Source organism: Pleurodeles waltl, chromosome 3_1 (assembly GCF_031143425.1).
Source record: "Pleurodeles waltl isolate 20211129_DDA chromosome 3_1, aPleWal1.hap1.20221129, whole genome shotgun sequence".
In the NCBI taxonomy this organism is placed as follows: domain Eukaryota; kingdom Metazoa; phylum Chordata; class Amphibia; order Caudata; family Salamandridae; genus Pleurodeles; species Pleurodeles waltl.
Genome location: NC_090440.1, coordinates 1467889167 through 1467907509, shown reverse-complemented (window position 1 = coordinate 1467907509; position 18343 = coordinate 1467889167). Strand labels below are relative to the sequence as shown.

General features: G+C 45.9%; 1 protein-coding gene across 1 annotated transcript in view; it reads left to right on the top strand.

Annotated features, from left to right (window-relative positions):
* DARS1 (aspartyl-tRNA synthetase 1) overlaps nucleotides 1-18343 on the top strand; it is a 473122-nt gene that overhangs the window by 262427 nt on the left and 192352 nt on the right. The window contains exon 7 of the mRNA XM_069225076.1: nucleotides 18138-18240. Coding sequence (XP_069081177.1) covers nucleotides 18138-18240 — 103 coding nt within the window. The remainder of the gene's footprint in view (nucleotides 1-18137; nucleotides 18241-18343) is intronic.

Below are 18343 nucleotides of genomic sequence, written 5' to 3'. Positions count from 1 at the left end.
GAGCACTCCAACGGAGGACACTGCCCATTGAAACTATAGGCACCATCACAGATCCCAACCATCACACACAACTGTGCCACCAACACAATGCACACATTGCCACTGCACACATACACCAGATACCACCAGCACACACAACCAAACACCCCCACCCCACCAACCACCCTACACTGCACCCTACACAAACAAGACCCCTCCCACCCCCAATAAAACCACCATGTCCCGTCAGAAGCACCCACGTTTCACTGATGATGAGTTGAGGGTCATGGTAGATGAAATTGTCAGGGTAGAGCTCAGGTCCAGCAAACCTCGATAACCAGGAAAATGGAGTTATGGCGGAGGATCGTTGACTGGGTCAACTCAGTGGGCACCAATCCACACACAAGGGAGGACATCAGGAAGAGGTGGAACGATTGCCATCAACAAGACTGGAGGTGGACCCCCACCTCCTCCCCCTGAGTTCACATCGTGGCAGGAGAAAGTCTTGGACTTCATGTGTCCTGAGGGCCTGACTGGAATCATTGGAGAACTCGACTCTGGTAAGTCAACAACACTCCCCAGGCACCAACCACTCCTGTCCAGCATGCGTCCCCATCACTCCCAAATCCACCCCATATCACACTTCTGCACCACCCCACGCCCCTCGGCTGCATGCCACACCACCCCACTGTCACTATCCCCACACAGTCCCTCCCTAATGCACAGATATCAATCACAATGCCAAGCACCACAACTCCCACAATGCATCCTTCCCTACACAGAAAGAATGCACAGTCCCACTTCACAGTGGAACACCTGCACTGAAAACTATAGCACATGCCACACCAATTGGATTATTTGACTGTGTACCAACACATGGCAATGACGGCAATGCAGTCCACAATCCCCAACCCTAAATGCTAAATTGAAACCATGCCACATGTCGCACGCAAGCAATGTCTGCAGTGCTGCAGCTGTCATTGCTATCACTGGGAAGCAAATCAAGCTACTGCAAGCATCATACGACGATACCAACAAGTACATCTCCACAATGTAATTCCTTCCCTTTCTATCCACAGATCCCGCTGCCACTGCCACCCGGCAACCAATGCCAGAGACAGACAGCCCTCCCCAGGATGAAGACCCCAGTGGATGTCTGGATATTGTGACTTGCCTGGGCCATCTGGGACAAGTGGCCAGCCCAACACCACACGCCCCATCCTGCTCACATCTGAGTCCCCCTCCCATGTGGCTACCACAGCACAGCCAACCCTACATCCCCACAACTGTGTCCCAAGGACAGGTCAGTCAGCAGTGTACCCTACAATACAAGGACCAGAGTCAAGGCCGCACACACAGGACAATGAATGTCCTGTTGCAACTGAGAGTGGGCACACTGTTCCAGGGGTACAGGGGGCCAGGGCAGTGGAAGGGCACCTGTGGGCCAAAGGATGGGGCACCCACAACAAAATGACTGGGCAGGAGGCCATTTCCCAAGTCCTGGGAGCATGCCACCAGTCCCAGGACACTATGAGCAAGATCCTCGCAACCGTGCAAGAAACCAGAAGCTGCAGAGGGAATACCACAAGGAGGCCATGCAGCAGTTGCAGACCCTAAATGCCACCATGGCCTCCATTGCAGGGGTACCATCTTGCATGCGCCTTCCACCCACCAGCCGACCCCTTCCACTAGCTACATTCCAGCTGAGCCCTCCAATTCTGCGGCAGCTAGTGGAACGGAGGCCTAGTCAAAAGTTCCGCTGACTACCAGCACCCCTCCCCCTCTAGCTGAGGAACCCACACGCAAATGAGTATGTCCATCCAGACATCCTGCAGGACCTGATGCCAAGACCACTGCCAGGAAGTGACACTCTCTTGAACGTTCTCCATTGTCTGCCACTGACACACCCTATTGACTGTCCACTGTCATGACTCTATTTTCCCATGGCCCCTTGGATACTGGACCTGGACTACCATCTACTTAGACAACTACTCTGATGATTACACCCCCCATGACCCCAATCATCACACGTTGTACTTGTGATTAAAATTAAACACCTATGAACACAGCTACAGCCTATGTGTCTTTACTATAATGAGTGAGATTTGCATTTGAATAACATGTCATTACAGTCAAACAATTGTCCTGCAAACGTCTGTGAGATAGACAGAATAGGGAGCAATATGCAGCAAGGTTGATGATAGAGCAGAGATATTCTAGACACGTGTCAAGGGAGCCACCAGGCAAGGTAGGATCGAAAGTTTCACCTCACGAATGCCCTGTAAATAGACCAAGACAGGGACAACAGTCACTATAGGAGACACTGTAGGCCATTCAACACACATGCTGAACAGTGTCTCAATCACTAGTGTGATTTAGCATGTGGAATCACAAACCATATGACAATGTCCGGTCTACATTTCCAAGACATCCATACCCAATAGTCCTTCCCTCACAGATGACAAATCTCAACTAAAGGCATGTTCCACAGGCTGTAACAGTTGGGTTACACATTCTCCCATTGTGAATTGTGAGGTTGAATGGCAATACTGATTACACCACTATCTTTGGCACAAAAATTGAAGTTGGCAAAGCAGTACAGGGAACATAGCACATGGACAATAAATTGCATGAGTGATGCTACACAACAACATAGTGGAAGTAGCTCTCACATTTGAACTGTAACTCCTCTTCTGGTGGGCAAAATGTCCCCATCCCAAACCAACCAGAGGGTGAGCTGCACTCAACACCTCCACCAATGACAGACACCAGGAGGAGCTGCCACCTCCTCTACATCTAGCAATGGGATGTGATGCCTCATGGTCAGATTGTGCAGCATTTAAATGGTTTGTAGAGTAGGGCACCTCCAAAGACATGTAGGCAGCGGTATCAGGCCTTCAGTAGGCCAAAGGTTCTCTTAAGGACACACCTCATCCTGCTGTGGGCCTCATTAAAACGATGTTCGCCATCTGTTGTCGGATACCTCACAGGTGTCAGGAGCCAGGGAAGGTTAGAGTAACCAGAGTCACCTGTGTGCACAAAGGTAGGCGCCTTTCAATACTGGTGGTGACACAGGGTAGATTGTGAAGTGAGGTGAGATGACAGGGGCACACATCCTATTGGATAAATACTGACGAGCCATGCCCGGTCCCTCTGTAGTTGTGCCATCATGTGTGGAATGTTGCTGTTCCACAGAATGTATGAGTCATGTTCAGAACAAGGGAACTTGGCCATAACCTGCAAGATATATTGGTCAGCGAGACACATCAACTGCACATTTATGGAATAAACATTTTTCTGGTTCTTGTACACTTGTTCATTTATTCTGGGTGGAACCAAGGCAATGTGGGAGCCATCTATGGCCCCTATCACATATGGGATATGTGCCAAATCGTAGAAGGTAGCCTTAACAGTGGTCAGATCCGCACATTGAGGGAACATGATGTAGCAGGGCAGTTATCTGAGCAAAGCACACAGTACATCCTTCAACACATTGCTGAACATCGGCTTTGACATCCCTGCTGCCAAGCCCACTGTCATCTAAAATGACCCTGAGGAAAGAAAGTGGAGTACTGACAACACCTGTACTAAGGGAGTGATGGCGTAGGGATGACGTAGGTCAGGCAACAGATCAGGCTCCAACTGACTTCACAGCCCCATGATGGTCTGGCAGTTCAGACGAATGACATGCCTCTCTTCCAGGGTAGCCAAGTCGCCTAGGGGTCAGTACACAGGGGCATGTCTCATCATCACCAGTGCACCATGTCTGGGAACAGGAGAGAGGAGAAGTCAAAGGTTGGTGTACGCAATCTGTTGACATTGTCAATCTATGCAGTAGTCACTACATATCATCCATGATGTAGAATTCATCTACTATTCACTTATTGCATGTAAAATGGCAGCTGCCTGCCCTGTATGCACAGGACAGTTGGAAGTGACCTCATTCTGCTGGCGTTAGACGTCATGGTGGTAAGTGGTCTAAACTGCCGTGCACGCCTCCTTGGATAACATTGTTGCCTATGGGAGACTGGGGCCAATGGTTATCACCGCCGGTGGTGACGGTCATGTATGCGGCGTCCGTAATTGCCATTTACTGTTCCATAGCTCTCTTGACTCCTGACACTCGTTCAAGCAAGACCGCCACTGGATGTGCTGCTCTGGAAGCCAAGATGCCACATCCTGCAGGAGATAGGGCCCCAGCCTTCACCCAGGAAGAGCTGGAGAAGCTTGTGGACGGGGTCCCACCCCTGTAAGGACAGCTTTATGGGGCACCAGACCAGCAGGTGAGTCTCATGTCACTGTCATGTGTGATTGTGATGTGTGTGAGGTTGTATGGGGTTGGGACGAGGCAGACGGAGTGGATGCATGGAGATGGGTGAGGAGTCCGAGCATTAGTGGGGTGATGACACATGACTGTGGTTATGAAACGTCTGATGTGTGATGTCCTATGCTGACCCTGTAATGCCAGTCTACATGACTTTATCCTTCTGTCTGTCACACATGCACGTCAGTGCCCATCAAAAGAAGAAGATTTGGTGTGCCATCGTCAAACAAGGGTGGACCCTGGGGGTCCACAGCCAGCAGAGCACCCACTTCAAAAAGCGGTGGGAGGACCTGAGATGCTGGGCCCGCAAGACCTCAGAGGCCCACCTGGAGACGTCCTTCCAACGAGGGAGGGATGCCCGTCGGACCCTGACCCTCCAAATGACCCGCATTTTTGGCGGGGGCCTACCTTGAGTTGGATGGGCACTTGAGGGCAGCACAGCAGCCATAAGGGGGTAAGTACACACTCACACCCTGATGATGTTCTGCCTGTATGGCTTTGGGTTTCCCACTAGTGGAAAGATGTAGCGTAGGTAATTGTTAGTAGCACGCCGACTATGGGTATCAGCCACCCTGGCAGGATTGGTTCATAGATGTGTGCCCATACCATGCTGACAGTGACTTATAAGGGCATTTAGTTCCAATTTGGTAATTGTGTGGTGACCCTCAACAAGGTTTAAGAGCCAAGCTCTTAACATCAGCATCAGTACAAGTGAGGTGTCGGGGCATTGCCATCAGTCTCAGCCTACCACTGTGACTGAGGTAATTAGTGTGTCCTCAATCAGCTGCCATGTACTGTATGTGTAGATAGGTACAATGGGGCAAGATGTCACTGTGCTATTTGTCAACAGATTAGTGGACATGCTACCTACCTATGCAGGATTCTGTTGACTAAGGTGTACAGGAAATGTCTCCACACACATCTATGGGAATGTGCCAGGTACTGGGTAGGTGTGACTAGGTTGTCCCTCATCAAGTACATGAATGCTACTGCTCCACCATTAGTAGTTTCCATCAGCATAGCTGTAGTATCCCCCATGGTGTCCTATTGCTGTGGCATGTATAGGTGTGGGCATGGCCTGCCATGGCATAGCAGCAGATTATGTTGTTGTTACTCTGTGTGTATGGCTGGTATTGACCCATTGTACTCTGTCTTTCTCTGCCGCCCCCTCCCTCTCCACCTCTGTCTGTGTGTGCATCAGCATCATCAGGCGAAGGAGAAGGGGTACCGGCAAGTGGGGAAGCTGCAGTCCAGGAGGCTGATACCAGTTGGACTGAGGGTGAGGGGAGTGCCACAGGGGAGACAGGATCGACTACTACATATTTGGATTCCTCCTCCAATGGACGCTCCTTGGCGGTGGCGGACCCATCTGGGACCATCCCAGCACCATCCTTGTCCGCCACCCCCTTTACCAGCATCGCACTCTGTGTAGCTCCCCACCTGGTTGCCCGTGCCCGCTCACCCAGGAGGGTAGGTACCTCCTTCACCGCAGCCACCCCTACACTTACCCCAGTCAGCCCTGCTGTCCTCCGTGAGGAGGCTATTGACCTTCTGAGGCCCATCTCTGTGGGGCAGTCAACCATTGTGAATGCCATCCAAGGACTGGCATCACAGATTCTGCAGTCGAATGTCTACCTGGAAGGCATTCACAAAACTCACCACCACCATGCACACACATTTCCACTGTCACCAAAATAGCAGACCTCCAAGCATGTACCCCATACACCACATGCGCACTCCGCACAACTGTCAACATCCCCACATGAAGCACATCCACCCTACCTGAAGACATCCCCACAACATACATTCACACATCCCCGCCTTCTCCCTGCATCTCCTCCCCCTCCTCCCACTACACCCAAATGCCCAAACTCACACACCCAACAGTCACACAGCATACACATGACATCCAGGCTTGCACCTGCACCCACGGCACCTCACTGTACACAACTCACGACCACTTCCTCTCCCTCCACCGCCAAACGTTACTCCCATTACCAACCTTGTGCCCCTAAAAAATTAATTATATCTGCACCAGCGACCCCTTGTTGTCAAGGGTTAGATAGTCGACCTGGCTTTCCTTCAACATGTATGTGTTGCATATGTACAATTTGTTGTGTGTGGTGTGTTTGTTGGTATGGGTGTTTGCGTGTGTGCGTGGCAGCTGCTACGGGCGTGCATGTGTGTGTGTGTGTGTGTGTGTGTGTACTAATGTCCTTCCCTCCAGTGTGTGCTAGGTGGGTGTACTTACGGTTGGTATCTTTGTCGCTGGTTCTGCAGTTGTATGGTCAGCAGGAGCATTGGGAAGACTTCCAGTTCGGGTTCCATGGTGGCTGCGGACCTGCCTGTGCTTCTGGAGGTGAGTGTCCCCTTTTATGTTGTTCGTTTCTGCCAGCCTTTTTGTGGCGGGGCACCCGCAGTGGAAATCCTGGTGGTATGCAACCTCGTAATATGGTCGGCCGAAACATGCTCCCTGCCGGCCTGGAAATGCCTACCGCCGCGGCCCGCCCGAACTGGCGGAACTGGCGATCACTTGGCTGTGTTCCGGTTGGAAAACCACTATGGTCATAACATGGCGGTCTGCTCCGCCGGGCCCAGGGCGGTACGACCGCCTCCCCCACCCCTGCGGTCCTTGGATCGCCAAAGTCGTAATGAGGGTTAAGTGTTTAGCATCATGACAGGTACTCAAGGATTCCACATCATTGGTCACAGCTGAGGAAAGTTTGCCATTGTTTAATTTGGTGGGACACTCCTCACTTCTTGTATAGACTTTTGATGAGGATGTTATGGGTTTTCTCAGGGTTAAACTTCAAGCGATTAAGAGGTATCCAATTCTTGTAGACAGGATTCCATTGAGGTCACATTGAACTGTTGAACCCATCAGCTAGATTTGTCTTTACATCTACTTAGAATGACTGGCCCTGCCGATTAGAGTGCTGGTAGCTCTCTCGGACTTTCTTTTTTCTGTGCTTATTTCCTTTACCTGCCCTTTTCTCTAAGATCATGTGTTTTGTTTGTGCAATTAGCCAATGTCTTCCCTTGCCAGGCCCTGGTGTACATGTAAAATACCTCTCTGCGTGGGTTTGCACAAGTAGCCTCTCTTTACTGTCTCTTTTCAGAAAGTCTTGCTGTGTCTTTCTCTTTACTTTTGCTAAACCTCTGCCTTTCAATTTGAAGATCTCCCTGTTCCTGTCTAGGGTGGCTGTCTTCTGTCCCTTCCCAGAAAAAGTAATGTTTCTGTGCCTTTCCCTGTTCAGGGTATGTCTGTGTCTATCATGTCATGTGAAAGGCTGATATCCCTCTTTCTTTCTCTTTGTAGATTGTCCCCGACCCTTTCATTTTTTGTCAGCCTTTCTGGCTTTCCTTTCGCGCAGTTGCCTTCCGTTGTTCTCTTAGTGGAGATGGCCTCTGTGTTTTTTTTCCTTTGAAGGAGGCTTCTTCTTACACCTCTGCCGTTGAGGTGGCATTTATCTGACCCATCCCTACTCCGACAGTCTCAATGTATGTTGCCTGTGCTGCTCGTCTCTCTTTACTCCTTGCATGCGAATGTTTCTTTTCAGGCTTTTCACTCTGGAGTGGTATGCTCTTTGCCCCCACCATTTAAACATCCCCTTCCAATTCTTTGACTCCCCCTCGGTATCCACGTTAATGGAAGAGATCCTCATCACATGGATAACTCGGAGCACTTCCTGTGTAGATATTCTAGCCAGTGGATCTGGAGCACTGCGATGAACTGCTAACTTCCTCATTGTTAAAATAACTGCAATACCTGACAGAACCTTGAAATCTTTCACACTGTGTCCTGTCACAACCACTACTGACCTCATAGCCCGTGCCTTTAGATGATGCCTTGCCGACTACACCGAGCTTCATCCTCACCAAAATGTCACCACGATTATGTGTTTCTTTAGGCTGTCATTCAGTGTTCTCCCTCAAAGTACCCGTAGTCACACCACCTTCTTAAACTCTTTACACCAAAAGCTGGAGCAAAAACAGATACATTAAACCAGTGGTTCCCAACCTGTGGGCCGGGGACCCCTGGGGGTCCGCGAAGCCTCCTCAGGGGTCCGCGACTGCTTAAAAAATATAATAATATTAGGTCCCAGCTATCAGAAATGACTCAGTGGGGGTCCTCGGGTTCCAATAATTATTCAGTGGGGGTCCCCGGGCTCCAGTACTGATAAAATGGGGGTCCACAGAAGTCAAAAGGTTGTGAACCACTGCATTAAACCATCCTAATATCAAAACTCTTCCTGAGAACAAGTGCCCAAACTACACAATCCCTCAGGAATTTTGATTCACTGTTAGATGTCATGCAACAGTAATATAAAGTTATATTTTGCAGCCTCTCTTTCATGAACAGTGACATTTATGTCAAAATGTTCAGTCCTAAAACACCCGTTCAAAGCTCGTTCAAAGACGTTTTATCACTTCTAGTACCAGATTTAGTACCGCTCCAACTAAAGGTTTAAAACCAATGGTGACTTGATGCTCAGTTAAATAATCTTTACACCTTTTGTCTGTTTAAAAGGTATTTAAAATCAGTAGATAAATGTAGTATTCCGTAGGCACGCAGGTCCTAATGATAACACCCTGTAAAGTATGTAAGTGGGAACCTGATTTACGCAGGCCTTTACCATAACCTAGTGTAGTTTCGCTTAAAATATTCTTCTCCCTCTTCTTGTGTGCAAACATGGTATAATACAGTATAATCTACCCTCGACTGTCTGTAAGGGATTTTCCGCCATTCAGTGTTGAGCACATTGCCTTCCATCAAATGGGTTTTTGTTTTTTTGTAGCGACGGCACACAGTCTATAAATAATGTACAACATGCCCGAGTATGAACACTTTAATTTTATATTATTCAATTTCTTAAGATGAGCAAAAGCATTCAGAATTCATCTTTTTCCTGCAAATTAGCGTATTTCAGTCTTTTTCTCTAAACTTTCATTTTCTCTGTTTTTTTACTTGATTTGTTGAAGGGCAATGGTTTCAAACTAGCTATTTACGTGGGCCAATCGTGTGAAAAATGTTAAATTGGCATTAGAAAGTGAATAATTGCAGATGTGGTTATTGTGGTTCAGTTTGATGCAGCATGGTGGCTGCCAGAAATGTTGTAACATTATTGCATTATTGAAACCCTGTGGCTCTCCAACTCTGATCTTAATTAGCAGACTGATGTAGACTGATTAATGGGTTGCTCAGTGGCCACTGTAAAACAAGACCATCTGGTGACAAAAATGTTGTGTTTTGAAAATATAAACTGTCAAATCATTGACTAAAAATATGTACCCGTCCACGTCTCCGTTATATAAAACGCTCCTTTCAAACATATTTGCATGAATGTTGAGTCCCAGTCAAGCACTTGCCCCAAATATGTTATGGGAGTTAGAATACTGAATTATAGTTTGAAGTTATTAATTTAGAGGCTGTTTACAACCAAGGGATTTCTTCTTTTTCCCCCCTTGGAAGTTGGGGAAGAGCTCCAGCCCCAGACATTTTTTTCAATGTAATGACGACCGCCACACTTGGCATGCTGACGTCATTACATTGAAAGTGAAATGAGCTGATTGGCTCATTTCACTTGCAGTGCTTTGGTGCTCTGGAGCATATCTCAGCCCCCTGAGCACCAAAGCACACAGATGGGGTATCACAGGAAATGGGAGAATCTCCGTTATCTAATGGTACCTTTCCCAAGTGGATCCCTGCCTGGGGCTCTCTGAAGGAGGACGATTCTCAAGCAGGGATCCACTCCACTAGCCACTAGCGGTTTTATTTTGTTGTGGGGAGCGTCCCCTTAGGTAAGGGTTGTTTCCCATTATGGGGACATTATATATTTATTTTTTTTACCCACCTCCCCTCCCCCTGGGGGGGCAGATCAGCCATATATTTAGGCCAATCTGACCCCAAGCTGAGGAAAGGGGGGAACTTTTGATGGGGGAGAAACCCACTTGACACCAGAGATACTTATTTTAGATGTCCAGGAGCGGGCCCTTGGGCAAGGGTGGCTCCCCATTATTTGGGAAGTGTCTATGGCCATTTTATGGCCCGGGGGGCAGATCAGACGTTTTTTAGTATGATCTGCCCCCGGGGGAGGCGAAAAACCACTTGACACCAGGGAATAAGTTTGTATGTGTGTGAACTGGAGTTTGGCTGACGGTCTGTGTGTACTGGTGCTTGGCTGGCGGTGTGTGTGTGTGTAGACTGGTGCTTGACAGGAGGAATGTGTGTACTGGCACTTGGCTGGCGGTGTCCATGGAATGGCGTTTGGCTGGCAGAAAGTCTGGCTCGCAGTGTCTGTGGACGGGCATTTGTCTGCCAGTGTATGTGTGTGTTGTGACCAGCCGCAAGTCATTACGAACACACCACCACCAAAACACCAGTCCCCACATTCCAGGCAGTGTGATTATTCTGAAGTGCCACATAGCCAGTGGTGTGTGTTTGGGCTGACGTTGTGTTGTTGGCTGGTAGCCAGTAGGTGTATTGACTTGCTTGAGGTGTGTTTGTAAGTTGTCTGAGGTTTGGGTGTATGGTGTTGTGATTGGTGTCTTAGTCCTATTGGCGTATAAAAGTGAAGGGCCCTCAATTGGTGCTATTCTCAAATGTAAGTGTTGTATTGTGTTGGGCCCGCAGCTGGCAGTGTGAATGGTTTTCTGGGTCTGATCCATGGAAGGCATCTTAATGGACTGTAAAGCGGTTGGCACCTTAACATGGTTTTGCAGCTCACAAGCTGTAAGTCTGTGGTTCTCTAATCCTATGCTAAAATTATTAACAATGACTTTTGCAGATTTTATTTCGTAAAGTCATTGGTTAATATTTTTTTTACCATTTACTTACCCTTGTGCCAGATCCAACCAGTATGCCTGTCATTGACTAGTGGATGGGTGTGCAATTTGTTTTGTTTTTTGCCAGTTCATACTCTTTCTATAGTGAATGCTTTCTGTAGCTGACGTTGAAGGATCCACACAAGCCTCATCTCCCTTGACTCACCTGGGTGTCTAGTTTTCAAAATGTCTGGGTTTGATAGGCTTGCCTACTGGATTGCCAACCCCTGGACTAATTAGTACACCTACCGCAGTTATCACCACACTATGTTTTGGGCCCTTCCCTGTCACAGGTATTTACCCAGTCATACAAGTGAAGGTGCCATTTTTGTCAGAAGACAGGGGAATGCTGGGTGGAAGGAAGTTTGTGGTTTCCTGCAGATTCCAGTACTTTTCATGACAGAAATGTGAGGAAAATGTTTTTTTTTTTTTAGTTTGAGGTTTGCAAGGGATTCTAGGTAAAAAAAAAAAAAAAACTAGTGAGAGCCGCACCAGTCACCCCATCCTGGATTCCCCTAGGTGTATAGTTTTTTAAAAAAATTTACAGGTTTGCTAGGTTTCCCTGGGTGCTGAATGAGATATGGCCCAAAATTCACAGCTAGGCACTTTGCAAAAGGCAGGTCTGTTTTGAGTGGAAAAATGTAATGTATCGATGTTGCGTTTTGGGCTCTTTCCCATCACTGGCAGCAGGCCTAGCCTCACAATGAGGTACCATGTTTATCAAAAGACTTAGGTGAATGCTGGAGGAAAGTAGTTTTGTGCTCTCTGCAGATTCCAGAAGTTTACATCACAGAAATGAGAGGAAAACGTGTTTTTAGTCAAAGTTTGAAGTGTTCAAGGGATTCTGGGTAAAGCAGTCTGTTGAGAGCCACGTAAGTCACCTCATCCTAGATTCCCCTAGGTGTCTAGTTTTAAAAGAAGTATGTACAGGTTTGCTAGGTTTCCTTATTTGCTGGCTGAGCTAGGGCCCAAAATCCACAGTTAGGCACATTGCAAGAAAGGGGTCAGTTTTCAGTGGAATGTTTGATTTGTTTATGTTGCGTTTTGGGACCTCTCATTTTGCGAGTACTAGCCTTAACCACATGTGTGGTGCCATTTTTATTGGGAGACTTAGAGAACCACAGAATAGTACAAGTGCTACTACCAATTGCATTTCTCTGCATTTGTGCCTTCCAAATCTAAGCCAGTGTGTAAGAAAGAAGACATTTTGAGAAATGCCCTCTAATTCACATGATAGTATGGGACCCACAAAATGGACATGTGCAAATACCCATTGCTTCTAAATTCCATATCTTGTGTCCATTTAAAAAATTCATAGGTTTCTTGGTACCGATTTTTCACTCTTTATATTTTTCCATATGAATTGCTCTATACCTAGTACACAATTAAAAACTATTGCAAGGTCAAGCTCAATTATTGGTTCTGGGTACCTCGACTTCTGGGAAAACCCACAAACCCTGTAGATCCCCGCAACCAGAAATGTCTAGCATTTGAAATGGTATATCATTTAGTAATTCAGCTTTTGTCACGAGAAGCTGCAAATGAAAACATTGTCGCAAATGCCTGTTTTTTCCCTACTACTTTGTCAGTATTTTTTGTTATTTCAACACTTAGGTCCTCATTACAACCCTGTCGGTTGGTGGGAATAGTGGAGGTATTACTGCCAACAGGCTTGGCGGTACCTTCCTCCACTCTTATGACATTGGCGGTTTGGCCAAAGCCACACGCACACACACATTCACCCACGCATTTATACATTCATACACACTCACAACAACACTCACTAACATACATCCAGGCACACACGCAATCCCACAACAACACATGCACGTACACTCACACCCACTCATGCACACAAGCATTACACACGCATGCACGCATTCACACACACTCCCACTCCCACACACACGCACACAACCCCCCCCCCCTCTCCTTTCGGAGAACCTGTTTGCAGGGGGTCCTCCGGCAGGAGACGTGACACGGCGCTGTGGCCAGCCGCAGCGTCCGCCAGCAAAACACCGCCTTCTGGAGGTATTCCATCTACAGTCATAATGGCATGGACGGTCGATAGCCACGGCGACGTTATGTTGGTGGCCGTTGCCGTGGCGGAAGGCGGCATTTGCTGCCAATGTCTTAATGAGGGCCTTAGTTTCTTGGGAAAACCGTGAAGGAATTACACAAATGACCCCTATCTGAATCCAGCATCTTGTCTAGTTTTCAGAAATGTATAGCTTTCTAGTATCTACCCTGGGTTTCACACCTGTTTACACCACAAACTGGAAGAAAGCACAAAAAATAGGAAAAATGTGCTATTTTCCAATAAAATGCCAAAACTGTGTTAAAAAATTTGGTTGTCTGAATCAAGTCTGTCTGTCTGTTCATGAAGGCTTGGAAGATGATAGTTTATCAACGCAAACCTTTTGTTGATGCCATTTGCAGGAAAAAAGACACTTTGTTCTGCAGCACTTTCCCATTTTTCCCCCAAAAAAACAAACTAGGTATATTGTGGCTAATTTCTTGGTCCTCCCCATGGGAATCCACAAACCCTGGGTACCTTTAGAATCCCCAGGAAGTTGGAAAAAAGGGATGCAACTTTTGCATGGATTGCTTATGTGGACAAAAAGATATGGAGGTCTAAGCATTGACTACCCTAAATAGCCAAAAAAACAAGCTGCACACTGGGGAGGGAGAAAGGCCTAACAGCAAAAGGGTTAATATAATCACATTACATTTTATTTTACATTTTGATTCTCCCTATACCCCCGGTTTTAAAAAAAAATAGTAATAAACTTCCCTCAGCTTTTGGCTACTGAATTATCCTGTCCTACAACAATTGGGAAGTTTATTTGCCTGAATTTAGGAATGTAAAATAGATCAGCATGTTTTAGGGAGATAGTTATGCATGGTAGATATTTTAGCAATAGATGTTTTGACTGAGGAAGCGGCATTGCTATTGCCTGATGCCAGGACATATTGTTTGTGGTCAAAGGCAACAAGTTTTCATGTTTATTTTGTCCTTGGAACAAGTAAGCCTACCCCTCTGCAGCACAAACCGTTTGGCTGTCAGTTTACTGAGAAGGAAACTGTCTGCAGTAGAGGTAATGTGTGTCCATAAGTTAATACTGTTCGAGCTTGTATTTAGAGTTCATTAATGAAAAGCCTTCTTTATTAGCGTGAGCGCTGTAAATAAACGTTTTAAGGTCACACTGCAATACTGAGAGTGGTTCCAGTAAAAATAGATTTAAAAAAATAGTGTACACATGTTTGAAAAGTTTAACAATATGAGGCTAAGTTAATGCTCCCAGAATGCCTTCTGATTAGATGCAGATGTTTTCAGAAGCATGTAAGCAAGACTTATGATTCTTTGCTTTTAAAATGAAATGTTCAGAAAAAAAGTAGGAAAAAAACAGTTAGCTACTATGAAATTTTAGGTGCTGTTTCTTTGAATAATCATTTAGTAAAATGTGTTGATGAATGCTAGTATTTCCAAAAAATATTCTTAATGGGAAATCAGTGTAACCATTTCCAGCAAGATTATGGGAAGCATGAAAATAAACAAGCACTGGCAAAGCCAACCAATACATTTTTTGTGAGTCTGATGGTTTTATCAATGTGTGTCTTGTTTTGACATGGCTTTTGTAACAGTTTATTGTTGTGGGAGCTGCCAGGCCCTCACCATTGTAACAAACACTGGCTAAAATAAAAAATAAAGGTTTTTGTCTCAAAACGCACACATTGCCATCAGTGGCATAACAAAGGCCCTGCAGCCCCCCTCCAGAGGGCCTCCACAGCACTTGCCCTGAGTGAGTCTGGAGGGGGCCCCTCCATTTTGTTTGCAGGGGTGCTCCCTCCAGTTTCGTTACGCCACTGATTGCCACAGTAGTTCTTGGCACTAAACAAAACTACTTTATGTGCCAATATGCTCCTTGTGGAAGACCAGAATGCAATCACTTGCAGTAAAGCCAGCTAATAGATAGAGAGAGAAATAGAAGTTTAAGAAAAACAAAATGTCTTTGTTAATGCCAGACCTAATTAGGGACCCAGGGCCATATGTACGAACACATTTTTCCATAGACACAGAATGGGTAAAACGGTTTGCTACATCTGGCCCCCAGTTCTTAAAGAAAGTCACAAAAGTGCACCTATGGTACAGGTCTTTGAATTAGTAGCTTTCATGAATTCACAAGAATTTACAGTAGTAGACCAGGAAATCATACTCCTAGAAAATGATTGTGAACTGTATTTTAGAACGAGCAAATATGCATTCCACTTTTTTCCCGAACCTTGGAAGAACTTCTACTTATGTCATTGTCAGAAGTAAATTTCAAACCTTTCTCATTGTGGGAAAAGATTAGAGAAGAGCTGGTGAAAATCCTTAAAACAGTCAAGTTAGTAGGTCTGCAGACTCAAAGGCATTCCAGCCCTGGAACTATTGCTTTCTGCTTCCTCCAGGCGCAGTATGTAGATCTGCGGAAAGGTGGCAAAATCAGGAAATTGCTATAGGAGGAATTGACATTGCAAGTATTGAAGCCCTACTAAAGTAGTAGCCCTGGCATAATCAGAGAGCCTATTATCAGAGCTCTTACATAATGAGATTGCTGCCATAATTTGTCACTGCACTACATGGCACCAAAGGGACAAGTGGATTTTTTTACAGGACAACTAGTTTTAAGAAGCAGCCTGTCCCATGGACAAGTAGATATTTTATTAAATTTCACACCCCTGTTTGACAGTCTGTTTTCACACGGAAGTACACACATAATTACCATATACTTAACTTTCTTATGCTTGCAGGTCATCAAGTCATACTGCCCACTGCCTTTAATTATTACTGATAGTGATGTGCTAGCTAAAGGTGTGGCTGAAAGAGTAATGGTCACGCTAATGGCGGTGGTTCACTCTGTTCAAGTGAAGCCCCATAACAGGGCTGGCTATATCAAATTTAGAATTATTAGCCAGCCAAATTCAACATATCTTCCCAGCATTTTACAAATGTTTTGAAAGGCATGGTATGATGAAACAGTTTAGACTAAACACTGAAAGCCAAAATACCAATAGTATTACTAGGTACCTGTAAACTCCTCAAAAGGAAAAACAATAGGGTGCTCCCTTGAGAATTACGCTAACACCGCAAAAGGATGGGCATATGATGGCACTGAGGGAAAGATGATGAACCTGCACACCAGTATGGGAGACACTTTTGCACTGGATTTCTCGAGGAAGGAGGACGGACTTCTCTATGTAACTGGAATTTGTTGGGGGTGCTGTACCTCCCACAACATCATCTCTCCGCGGCCCTTATCCTCCATTCCCTTAATTTGTACTGTGAGGTCTACAATGATTTTGATGGAGTTAATGCAGGCGAGGAACTTTATTAGTTTTTACTGTTTTACTGAAGTGACCAGGCTTTTGTTCAACCTGGGCCATTGATGGACCGGCAACAAAGCTGTGTAACAAGCAGTGGGGTGTGACCTGCCTTGTGCCCCTGAAGGCTGTAAGGATGTACAGGCTCAAACTCATCCACCCAGTCCGCCCAGTTCCTTCAACACAGCCACCATATACCATGTCTCTGTTCATCTTCTCTCCTCGCTACATAGATCGAAAATTGCCAGGCCCACCTTCTCCTGACCCCACAGCCAAGGAAGTAGCATTGTCGGAGCTGATTTTGTACATATATTTTTAGTTTCAGTCACTTTTTAGTTGCTTTTCCATCATGTGCACTTTTACTGTTTCCTCCCCAGGATGGTTATTCTATTGCTTTTATGCCATCCCTTGTTTACCCAGATGTTTGTGAATTTTTGTTCCTTCTTCCATCTCAGAGTCCTTGGATCATTAAACCATGGTCCACCTAGTGCTTCTCTCTGTATGTTCTTTTGTCACATTCTTGTTGTGTGTGCCTGGTGAGGGAACGGTTGGCTGTAACACAAACATTTAGTTGTGCATGTCACACAAGACTGTGGATGTTGACTTTGAGAGTCTTCATGTCCACAGGACGCACACATGCACTACATTAGCATATATCCGTCCGTGCTCACTGGAGGGGACGATATTTCAGTGTTCGCTTGGATGGACACCGATGAGTATTGCTGTTAGTATTGTGTGTGATTTTGGGATGCAGTAGGGCTTGTGGTTCCAAAGTGCAGGTGCAAAAAGCGATCAGTTGTTGGATCGATGTGCACTTTGCCTTCTTCAAGTACCATTTGAGCATGTCATGCATTTAAAAGAACATATGATGCAAGGGAGGGGCACAGCTTAGACAGTCAAAGGCATGTGGATTCACTGTCAAACCTAAGCAATGTTCCATCGATTCAAGAGGCGAGGTTTTACTGTTTCTGGCAGGTTTCTTGAAAATCGTTAGGCAATTTTGTAAGTTGACGTTTGTTGGAAAACAGTTGTCATTTGTTTTTTAAACTATCTAATATAACCAAGTTCGCGTCACTGCTGATTGCAGCTCTTGTGTGGCTTCTTGCTGATGGTTACTGCGAGTACCGCACTTTGATGCATCTCGCTGTCAATTCCAACGGTTCAGGTTGTAAATGGAATAATCTTTGTACAAGCGAGTTTGCAGCGAAGTTGAACTTTCTGACGTCTGTCTCGCCCACTCTTTAATGCTTCATTAGAATCGGAAGAGGGTCACTAGGGTGGGAGGATTAGGGTGTGTTTCTCTATTACAAAAGGAATGTCAGTTGTAGGGCTGACATGAGTGGAGCTACTGCCCTCCTCATATGCCTCTGTTAAATAACAAAGGTGCCAATCTTCCAAGATATTCTGTGTTTCAGGCACAAGCTCCACAGGTGTGGATTGTGAAGGCTGAGACAAGGAACATTTCTGATGATGGACGTTGAAAATAGTTTGTCTGGTACTCGACCCATTTTACTTCACATATAGAGATGCTTCCTACTATAAACTCCGGCTTTATTTTGAACTTCTGGAAAATATTGTTTCCACCGACCAATGATGCATGATGTTGGAATCCAAATTCACTGTATATTGCAATTTTCATTAACAGCATCAACAAAGAAAGCATCGTCGACGTAGAAGGCATTGTGAGAAAAGTAGATCAAAAAATTGAAAGCTGTACTCAGCAAGATGTTGAGCTGCATCTTGAAAGGGTGAGTGTTTTTCGCAGTATTCATAGTTGTATCATTTGAGAGAAAACTAAGTGATTGTGCCTGTGTCCGTTATTAGACTGCTGCCTTGATCTGCTTCCTCATA